We start from the raw sequence: 12085 nt of genomic DNA, 5'->3' as shown, positions 1-12085 counted from the left end.
CATGCAGACTGAAAAACACATCTACTTTTATTCTCTGCATTTATTACATTATATTGCATATTTTCTTGAATAATTTAGCGTAGAGCAGCCTCCAGACCTCTCTACAATACATGATCACAGGGTTTTGAACATTGTTCAGACTCCAATTTATAAACATAGGAAGCATCAATACATACTCCTTAGGCAAATACAAGCTCTTTTACATAAAAACCTCTGTCCAAGAACTTTACGGCTAACACCTGAACTTATCCATGCATAATAACATTCAACTAAATACCTGCAGATAAAACTGTATTGAGTGGCTGCATATATAATGCAAGTCAGGATTAAAAAGGATATTGCTGTAAATACTACACTACAGAAAGAAAATCTTTAAGTCAGACAATATCCCCAGAGGTGTCTCTTTGCTATATTGCTTGGGAGACCCTAACAGTATAGACTGGTTATATCAGATGAAACAGAGAGGTTATCAGGCTTTCTCTTTCCAAGTCCTCTGTATCACCATGTATTACCCTCTCATCTAGTCAGATCTAATGATCCTGTTGCCTGGGAAAGCTGGACTGGCTCAGTGATTCAACAGTAACCTAGCCCACAGAAATTGCTCTTGCTATGGGCATAAAATTGCTAAATCTGACTAAAGGGGGCAGATGAGACTATGCGATAAGGGCAGGTGAGAAAGGTCTGCATCAGCTCACATTTAAATGTTATCCATGGAGATAACATGGAAACTCCAGCCTTACAATTCACTGTAAGGACTGTAACAGGGGGAGAATCCCCAGTATATGTTGGCATAAAAGCCTTTAGCATGATCTAACAATGCTCTGATTCAGAAACTGGCTACATCTGCCCCAAATAGGGCTTGAAATGTGGAGTCATTGAATAGACCTCAGCTGGACTGGAAAACAAAACCTTTATTGAAACCTAGATATCTTATCTGCATTGTTATCTGCAAATATTTCTGTGAAATTTAATTGTTCTGGATTTACACTGATTTAAAGAAGTTTTTGTGAACATTTCTGCCTTCATTCTACTTCTTATCAACTGTATAACTAAATTCTATTCATACTCTTATTTTTGCAGCTCTTACATTATATATTTGTACTATATCATATATTATACCTTTTTGCCCTAGTACTGATTATTGAAAATGCAGATGCAGTTCACCTTCAAAAAGCTTTCAGAGACATATATTAATACTACTCTGAAAACTGAAAGCCAAATTCTGCAGGTCTTTTCCTCCAGTCAGGTGAGTTTTGTCCTAAATGTATCCAGCAGCTGACAACATTTCAGGACACTAACTGAAGAAAAAAGTTAGACCTCGATTTCGCTTGTTCCCGGCTCTGCTCTGGCTGTATGACCTTGGGCAAATAACCTCTCAATTGTCCACCTGTAAAACAGAGACAAGACTACACACCCACCTTATTGGTTTATTCTGAGCTTTAATGTTTATGAAGTGTTATGAGACGCTCTGGGAAGTGCTACAAAGTGAAAAGTGTTATCAATCATCGTCAGTAAAACACAAGCTGCTGAAATACAGTGAAATCTGCCTTCCCTCCTCACAGGACATGTTCTGTCTTGTGCTGTGTTCTAACCAGTATTTGTAATCTTAAAAGTACCTCAACACTGCATAGCATAAGGAAGGATAAATATCCCTAAGCATTCTGAGAGACTATCAGAAAATATTTTTAGTTTTAAGAAGTGAAGCCCGTTGTAAAGTAAATGCTTCTCTTCTAAATACCTGCTTGTTTTCCATAACAGGAAAAAAGAAAGCCATTTTCGAGATAGGATTCCTAAATTGCTTAAATAGCTAGACATTAGCTGAAAACAGGACTAAATATCAATTTAAATACTTGGCTCTCAATTTTCCTTTCATTCATAATGTACTAGGTAAACTATACTAAAATAATTACTTGCTTATTACTCATGAATTTCAGTGCAGCAGCTGAGACAATGTAGATAAATAAGATGATTAATTGAAACAGAATGAATCACAACAAAATATGTTGTTGTATAAGGTATGATTAACTCCACAGTGATTCATATCATTTCAGATAACAGGGCTTTTATCAAAGACGGCTGCAAGGTTGGGAAATGATTTAAAAGCATTTCGTCTCAGAGAGCCACTGCAGTTCACAAGGGAGGGGGAAAAAGAGGAAAAAAAAGAAAAAAAAAAAAAAAAAAAAAAAAAAAGAAGAGAAGAGCAAGGGAGAAGCAGATTCAGTGTCTGCAGCTGAAATAGCCTTGGGCTGTTTCAGCATCCTTCCCACAGCACATCTTTACAACGCACCATTGACATTATCAACTTCTCTTGTGCTACAGACCCTCTCATTTTTCAGTTGGCCACAATTTACGAGATATTCCAATACTGAGAAAGTTAATTCTATGAATTAAGCTGCAATATTACAATGCCATAGCTTTCCTGTAATTGAAAACACAACACCTGCACCAGGAAATAAGTGTCAAAATTCTGCAAAGACATCAAAGAAAAATAATATTTATTTTTTCTCCATTCAAAATTACAATTTTTAATTCCCAGACTCCCTCCAAAGACTTTGCAGCAATCTTAAATGTAGGATTTATAAAAAGAAATTGCTATGTTTACTGCAGTTTAGAAAAGCAAACACCAGCAGCAGGTGACCTGAAAAACCTCTACCTGTTAAAACAGAAGAGGAGATGTCTCCTTACAAATTTTTTTCCCATGTGTATTTAATAAACTGGGTCAGAATATCTGACTACAATTTTTAAGTTAACCGCAGACTCCCTGTAGGGGACTGTGCAAACCTCAGTCTCTCACTCAGCCTACGAAATGAAGATAATTACCCTCACCTGTGGGGCAAGTTTCTGAGAACTTCTACAAGCTTAACAAAAAGGAAAATACCAGCATATAAATTGAGATGCAAAACACTGACACCCAACTTAATTTCATTTAAGATGATTAATGTTTCTGAAAACTTAATTCAAAATGAATAAAGATGTAGAAGCTGAAGGTAAAGGTTGAACTCATAAGGAAGACAGCCTGCAAACAACCACTGGCTGAAAATAACCCCTCACCATGGACCAGTTCCAGTAAGCTAAAAAGAAAGAATCAAGGTCTCTTAAGGGCTCTTTACATAACATACATGCAAGTTAGCGGTACAGTAAAATGTGCCTCTTCAAGACGCTCAGTTTCAAATACAATCTAGTATTTGCCTTCTACTAATAATTTTAAACATTCAAAAATAATTTTAAATGCTTACTTGAAAACACTTCAAACAGAAACAACAATTTGGTGATATTTATGGCATGACCAGCCTTCCTTTGCTACGTTCCTTACTTCTTGGCCCCATCTGATACAGAAGAACAGACTGAAATGTTTGTCTCCCTTTCATTATGTATTGAAAGTCAAACTGTATTTCCCTTCCTCCACACACCAACTTACATCGGCCACCTGGTTTTCTCCTGTCTCTTACCTCTTAATTGTTTCATCAAGAATCAGACAATTCACCAGTGTGACAGGACGTTCAGGTAGTGCAGAAAACTATCTGCTAGGTCTATAAACAGTTGCAATAACACTGGTGTAAATTCAGATCAATTCAGTTATGCCAAATACACACTAGTTTAAAAAGAATCACTAGGAGGCTCATTTATCTTACAAAAATGATTATGTCTCATTCAAGATTCTTGTGAAATGTGGGCAGATTCCTAAGCCTGCAGGTATCAATCTGGTCCCAGGTGATAATCCAGCAGATGAAATTTGCAGGTGGGACTGAAGGTTGACCACAGTGTTGTATCTTAATGTAACATATCAAAGTATGTGGAGTGAAAGTTGTTTACAAACATGCATTATAGGTTACAGAAAGGGAATAGACCAATTTGTTTGGCAACCATCATTTAGGTGTAAATCCTAGCGTGTTGAACACAGTTTTATGCCAGAAAACTTAGCAGCACTTCCATTCACTCCCCTGGTTAAAATAAGCACAAAACTACAGACTGACTGCGAGTTCAAAATCAGGAGCATGTTAACCACTGTTATCAGTTTTAGATTTACTGTTTTTCCTTGCCATTAAAGAGAATTTTCCACATCATTAAAGAGACTTGCCTTTATAAAGGCTTATAAAGGTTCTTAAAGGCTGTGTCCAAACAGCCTTTGTAAGGATGTTTATGTTAGTAATTGATGCCTCACTTGAAAATATTTTTAATTAAGGAGGCACAATGTACCATGTCGGCATAATTGTAAGATGAAATGACGACAAGACCCATTTGATATCTTATTGCTAAAAAAGGCACCCATCTTTTTACAACGCAGGATTTGTAACTCCAGAAGCACCACTAAAGCTACTGTCATTGCTTTTTAAAACACAGAAGTCTTGCACGCAACCCTCTTTCTTTTCAGCACATTTCTGTCACACCCGCATCAATTTCCCGATGAGCTTGCAGAAGCATCTGTCTTTGCAGAACTTCAGCTTACAATCCTGTAATTAATTTGTTCAGAGACTGCATGTTTAGAAGTAACAGCTCTTTACACTAGAGAGGAAGAGGATCTAATTTCCAAGAATAATTGTTATCTTAGTTTTCTTTATTATATTTGTGCTTTAGAAAAATCCACGATTTCTCTTCTGCGTAACCTCCTCAACTTTTACTGATTGCTGTACCCTGTATACTGCAAGCTATATTGTTTGGTTATGGTTTTTGTTGTAAAGCAATAGATGAGGAGTTCAGCATGTCTGTAATTCTAAAGTTTCTGAATTCTAAAATTTCTCAGTGCTGTCTGCCTACACATAGGAAGAGAACCCAGAAGATCTTTACCACATCAATATCTTAATAAATATTCCTCTGAATCATGAATGACTGCCATATGCAGGGATGAATCATGTGAAAGCTTTGTAGTGTCCCTTGAATTCTGAAGACCTCCACAGAAAAGAAACTGCTATCCAGCTGCACATCCCAAAATACACAGACCATTCCCCCCAGAAGCAGTTCCTTCCCTGAGGAGATGCATTGTAACTCACATCTTTCGGGGAGACTGGAAATTGAGTTCAGATTCCTGTGCCCATTATTGACTTTGATGGGTCAAGTATATCAAAGACATCAAGCTTTAACCCTAACTGGGAAAGTGGGAAGAGGTCTGGGGAAGAAATACATGCAAATTTAGGCTCCTTTACTTGCCTAGTATAATTGCTGTGTGGGAAACATTCCACAATTCTGTGCAGAGATGTAATTTTAAAAGCTTGCACTCCTTTGACCATTCTGTTATTGAAAGTTACTTTGAGTTCTAAAATATGTATTCTAAGGTGAGCTTTTACAGACAAATTAAGCAGCAACTTGTGACAAAGCAGTTATCATCAGGAGATAATTGACCTTATTTGAGAGTTAAGCATCCTGAGGCAAAGTAGAGTGTGCTTAATCCTGGCAGGTTAATTATCCAGTGATTATGGTAGCTTGGAAGGTATTATTGCTAAGAACCATTTGCAAAATGACACTATGAAAAAAAACTTAATTTAATAAAAATTAAAAGCAATGACAATAATCAAGTTCTCCAGTCATGTATTGCTAGATAATGACTGCAGAATGGCCCTAATTGGTTAGCAGCAATGAACATATAATTATTCCTATTCTGAATGTTCTGTACTAAATTTATTGTATGAAGTACAGTTAATAAGTATCAAAGATCCAAGACAAGATGTTTGGCTAGTTATAAAAGGGATTTAAACAAATGATCAAATCACCAGTGGTCACTGAGATCATGCTGAAACTGATACATGTACTGAGCTGTTATGACAGCATTCAGTGTCTCCACTGCAGTTAAGGCCATGCTGGCATTTACATTCTAAACTAGAACATTTATTCTGAGAGGTTTATAACTTGCCCATTTTAATTACCATCTGGCTGAAATAACCAATCTCCATTCAGATGTAAATTTTTAAGTAGAAGATGTAATTTAAAATCACTTTGCCAATTGTTTTTAGTTAAGGAATGGCAGCAATTTGGAATTTTGCTGCTCTTGGATGTTTTTGTATTACTCAAAAAATAAACAGCTCAGTGCTTAACAATGAAATTGTATTGGTCTATAATGTGGAGTGAAGATAAATATAGGGAAGAATAAAAATCATGTCTGAGAGTATTGTTTGTACTAATAAAGTAACAACCACATCACTTAGTATGCCTTGCTTATATGTTAACTTATGCACTTTCAGTATTTGACTAAACTAGCAAAACTGATGGAAAATGTAGCAAGAAGCAAAAGGAAGTCACAGTACATGGGCAAAAATGTGGTGTTGGCTAGCTGAAGTGGTTCATTGCCCATAAAGGCATACACAAACACACACACACAGAAAAAAATCCTGAATGTGCTTGTAGATGAAATGAATATAGGAGGGTAAAAAAAAAAAAAAAAAAGAAGGAAACTACTAGAAGGCAGAACATGTCAGAATGAGCTTCTCTTGAGTTTTGCAACTACTCTTTACCACAAACCATATGCACAGAGCAGAAATACTGACAATCACAAGATACAGCAGCTACTAAAAACTAGAAGTGCACCATGCCAAGAGCATGGTTTGAAGTCACACAGAAAGACAACACTGCAAATAGCATTTCAACAACTCAAAAGCAGCAATGGCCAGCTCATATAGCAGAAAGCCATATAAGCTTATATAGGAGAAAGCAAAGACTGAAAAATGACCAGGGTTTCAACTGATTGGTATTAAGTAACAAAGCATAAGAGGCTGGTACTCTGAAGTGTGTGTATATATCTCTCTCTATATCTATTGTACTGCCAAGTTTAAGGATGATCACTGAAGTTTAAGTAGTCTCATTTACCCTGAAAGATACCTTCAGAAACTATACACAGAAAATGCAGGGAGTCTCTCAGCTTTAATACACACAATAGTCCTATACAATATTTTATGACAGAAGGTGAATAATACCATAGCAAAGTGAAATAGCAGGGGAAATTAAGGTAGTCTGAATAGAATTTCTAAAATTAGAATGTTGCCAGTATGGTGGACTATGACTTATAAAGTACACAAATGCACAAAAAGCAACAACCTATGTTTTATCTTCTGAAAAACAGCACCTAATGAACCACTGTGATCTGAATTCTCCTGATAGGTTGATGGGGCAATATTTATATAAAAGACCAGCAAGGTTTAATTGCAGAAGTTTCTATGAAACCCTTCCACCCCAACATTGACTAGACTTGTGTCCTGGTTTAACCCCAGCCAGCAACTAAGCACCACGCAGCCGCTCGCTCACTCCCCCTGCCACGGTGGGATCGGGGAGAGAATCGGAAGAGTGAGAAACACTCCTGGGTTGAGATAAGAACAGTGTAATAACTGAAATAAAGTAAAGTAAAATAGTAGTAGTAGTAATAACAATATAATAATAATAATAATAACAACAACAACAACAACAACAACAACAACAACAACAACAACAACAACAACGATAATAATATACAAAGCAAGTGATGCACAATGCAATTGCTCACCACCCGCTGACCAATGCCCAGCCAGTCCCCGAGCAGCAATCGCTGCCCCCCGGCCAACCCCCCCCAGTCTATATACTGAGCATGACGCCATATGGTATGGAATAGCCCTTTGGGCAGTTTGGATCAGCTATTCTGGCTGTGCCCCCTCCCAGCTTCTTGTGCACCTGGCAGAGCATGGGAAGCTGAAAAGTCCTTGACTAGTGTAAGCAGTACTTAGCAACAACTAAAACATCAGTGTGCTATCAGCATTATTCTCATCCTAAATCCAAACCACAGCACTATGCCAGCTACTAGGAAGAAAATTATCTCTATCACAGACGAAACCAGGACAACTTGTTATTACTTAATTTGTGAAATCTACAAGATTTTTTTGTTGAGATTATACTGCTATTAAATCAAAATATTCAGTAGTATCTTTGTGAGGACTGTATTGTGAAAGACAGAATAAAGGTAACAGTTGGCAATAGCAGCAAAATGTCTGGAAAACACTTCTTCTGTATTGTTAACTGTAGTTAAAAACATTTCCCTTATCCTACTGCATCTAAAAACATTGCAATTTTGTTCATTTTAAAAACACCTTTTTTTTAAAAAAAGTTCTGTATCTGTAACAATGTTAGCCCCTAATGTGGACACATGTACAATAGTGTAAAAACTGACTTGTTGACAGTGCAACTCCCTGCGTCACAATCAGGAATAAGCACTGGCAGGAATAAGTAGCTTTCCCATAATTTTCCTGTACTAATGTAGTTATCTTGAGAGACAAGCCTACACTTCATTTAGGTGTGTCACACTTTCCAAGGCTTTTTTTAACCTTTTTCTGCTGAGCAAACTAATAAATATTTAAGAGTGCTTTCTGAAGTGGAAAAAAAATTAAAAAATGATTGCACTACAATGAGCGAAATCTGAATTCATTTCATAGAATCACAGAATCATTGAATGCTTTGGGTTGGAAGGGACCTTTAGAGGTCATCTAGCCCAGCCCCCCGCAGTGAGCAGGGACAGCTTTAACCAGAGCAGGTTGCTCAGAGCCCCATCCAACCTGACCTTGGATGGGGCCTCTACCACCTCTCTGGGCAACCTGTTCCAGTGCTTGACCACCCTCATTGTAAAAAATTTCTTTCTAATGTCTATTCTAAATCTATTCTTCTTTAGTTTAAATCCGTTATTCCTTGTCCTGTCACAACAGGCCTTATTAAAAAGATTCTCCCCATCTTTTGCCTGTTACCATGGTCTTCCAGGCAGAATTTCATGCAATCTATTTGCCAACCGTTGCATAGCAAAGATAAGCCTTCCTTAGATGGACTGCCGGTCCATCTACCATAACATCAATGAGAACCTTCTAAACCAATTAACCGTTTCTTAGTTTTCTTCTCCCACTTGTCCCCAAAGAGTCGTCTTCATCACAGAAAAAAAATGCTATTAATAGTAGCAGTATGGGTACGGAAACAAGTTACAGAACCTCAGCAGCTCTGCAGTAGCCCTTCATATGTTTTCTTTCAGCAGAGAGTTAACTTCTGGGTGAGTACATTAGGCACATGGACAGTTACTACAAAGCAGCCAACGTGTTGGGTATTTCCCCTTTTAACTTGGAGTAACTTGTTCATGTGTCTCTACGCTAGAATAAGCAAGTTGTAAACGTCTAACAGGTCAAGTGACATCTTTGTCATCTACTGAAATATCAGTCCTGTGACCATGGATTTAATTTTCTAGTGACACTTCACATGGTCAGTCTCTCTCTATAAATAACGGAGAACCAGGAAGCAGGCTCCTAGACACAAACAGCTAGGTGCAAGAGACACAAACACTTCCATTACTTTCGTAAGACTCACCGTCTCATTTCCAAAAAGGACATCGACATAAGGCATGACTTTCATCATAGGCTCTTTGTAGAACTGGCTAATAAATGGTGCAGAAAGATTCAAGCTGAAGACCTTGTTGTTTGCAGAAGCCTGAGTAGCCACTTTTAATACTGCTTCTGGTGACACCGTCAAGAAGAACCCCTGCAAGCATCCAAACAAATCAACAGATGTTACTAATTTCACATTAGGAACCACATGAAGTATGCTCCTTCTAGGTCTCTCCCAACCCACCTTTGTCATACACGTGCACACGTAAGAACTGGAAAATAGTGCCTTTCCATTAAGGTATTATGGAGGTGACAAAGAATCTGCATATGCCTAGAATCACAGCCCTCCGAAATTAAACATAACTCCCTACCTCTGTATTCCATGTAGTACACTTTCCCATGGCAACTAAGACTAATGTTCATATTTTAAAAGGTGATATAATTCTAAATGCCCCTTTTTAGTAACAGAGTCAACCAGACTGTGCTACTTAATTCCAAAGTCAAGTATGATGGCTCTATACACAGCTAGGAGATTAATGAAATCCCTTGCCTGAAAAATTATTACCTTGTTTATAATAAATATGTTGAGTATGCTGTCATTGTAGTAGTAGTTGTTGTTTTGCAGGGAAAACCTAGGGTTTTTCACATTTCCAGACAGGTGTTTTATTCCCCCTCCCTCCCAAAAGTATTGTTCTTTATTCTGAATATGAACATTCACTTAAGTATCACTTGTGAAACAAAATAAACAGAACTCAACCAGAAATGACTATTTGTCTACTAAATAGTGAATGCTGATTTCAATCCTGTAAGAGAACAGTTCCAGGCTGCCATTTTGAATTTAGCATTGCAGATGGTTACCTCAACCGCACGTGTTCCAGGGGTTATGTAAAGATCCCCTACAGTTTCATTAATCTACTAATTAGATAAAGGCTTAGTCTTTACACTAATTAAACAAAATTTGTATGTTTAATTCTTATAATCCTAAAAACAATTTTACTAACTGTTCTCAAATCTTGGTGAATCATAGTAATTTTCAAGCAAGAGCAGCAAGTGTTAAATTTAAGGCCAGAGATAATGTCTAAGGCACAGTAACAAACAACTTTGGGGGGGGGGGGGGGGAGTTGATCAATAAAACACCATCTCCATCCTATCTGTAACATTGCCACCATGACACTCTAAAAGGTATAATAGTGAAACAGTCTTATTTTCCAGTTTTTACCTATGTTATTATGTCTTCAGATCACAGAATACCTGTATTTTTATCCTACATACTTCAGCTAACAGATCATCTTAGGCATTCTACTCACTGGAAAAAACAATATAATGAAGAGTCTACAGATTAAAGACTACTTAGAAAGTCTTTCTATTTATTTCTCCTTACTCCATGCTCTCCAGTCTAACAAATACATGATTGATTTCAAAATCTGGGCACAATTCGCTACATGACAATAAAAGTCCAAAGGGCAAAACAATGCTTTGCATCTTGTGGAGTTACTCAGTACCTTGAACAACTGGAAGCCTGTAAAGATCCAAGCTTCCTTGATATTTTTACATTCTGAAGAATTAAAATGAACAGTTTATATAACATCTCGTCCCCATAGCAATCTCTACCATCTTTTAGTTTTTCATTTAATGAACAGAGTTAGATTTTCTAAAAACTGTTCCAAACACAAAATAAAAACCTTTCAAGGCTAACGTTGCCAGCTGTGGATAAATCACAGATTGCTATACAGTGGTCTACGTAAATAGTAACCTGGTCAAATAATTAGGCTTCTTACCAATTTTAGGCTGAAAACTTCATCTGAACTAAAATACATCTGATTGTAATTTAAGGTACTGAACACTATCCCCGTGAGATCTAACTCAGGCCTGTATCCAACTCCCTTTTCCTTGGAAAGGCAACATAAAAGTACTGAGATGCAGATAGGAGAACTTGCTTTTCAGATCCTGCAACGTGAAGGCCAGGAACTCTCAAAGGCTACAGCTCTGTCTTCTGGGTTTCCTAAAAATCACTTCTGCCATTTAATTGCATTCTTCCAATAATTTTTTTAACATTTTTATTTAAATAACTATTTGACATTAAAACATCTAGAAATTGAGTTGTGTGTATGAGAACTCTTGTTAAAACTTTGCCAAATGTAACATTTCTTTGCAAAAAAAGTTGTAGCAATACAAAAAAGGAAGTTGTAGCAGTACAATTCACACAATGGAAACAACAAAGTAGGAAGAAAATGTATAAAATCTGAACTGAACATATTTGGGTTTAAAGAAAACCAAATAGACTCCCCTCCTTAAGTGTTTAAATTGAGTTTGTCTCTATTTTTAGTGGAATTCCAATTACAGCTATGGCCAGCAGAGTTACAGGAACCCAGCTTCCTAAGTTTGAATTACAACTAGATAAGCCACAGACCATGCTATTGCAGCACGCTACAATTTTGTACAGGAATGAACTCCACTAAAACAAACATGTTTTCTTATATTTCCTTAGAACCACAGCCCACATGCTCTTGCAGCTGCCACCGCTTTTGGTCCAGAGAGATGTATGCAAAGGAATACCCAAGTTAACTACTCCTACCTACTCTAACAATTAACTGTCAGCCAACACTAGCTTTGAGTGGGAGAATAAGCGTACCTTGGTATCACTAGTATAAAAAACTTTGTAATTCACTAGTATTAAGTTCTATTCCCACTAATATGAAGGTTAAGAGGTCCCTCAGAAGATATTCTATACCCACCTACACACTTCAGTCTACTTCTGAGAGTTTTGGGAACCT

General features: G+C 37.1%; 1 protein-coding gene across 2 annotated transcripts in view; it reads right to left on the bottom strand.

The window, feature by feature from the left end:
• Positions 1 to 12085, bottom strand: part of ADK (adenosine kinase) — a 296570-nt gene that overhangs the window by 77758 nt on the left and 206727 nt on the right. For both annotated transcript variants that reach the window (XM_075717813.1, XM_075717812.1), the window contains exon 7: positions 9295 to 9465. In XM_075717813.1, the coding sequence (XP_075573928.1) occupies positions 9295 to 9465 (171 nt within the window). The remainder of the gene's footprint in view (positions 1 to 9294; positions 9466 to 12085) is intronic.

This window comes from Pelecanus crispus, chromosome 10 (genome assembly GCF_030463565.1).
Source record: "Pelecanus crispus isolate bPelCri1 chromosome 10, bPelCri1.pri, whole genome shotgun sequence".
In the NCBI taxonomy this organism is placed as follows: Eukaryota; Metazoa; Chordata; class Aves; order Pelecaniformes; family Pelecanidae; genus Pelecanus; species Pelecanus crispus.
Note: the sequence above shows the minus strand (reverse complement) of the source record. Positions and strands in the feature narration are given on the sequence as shown.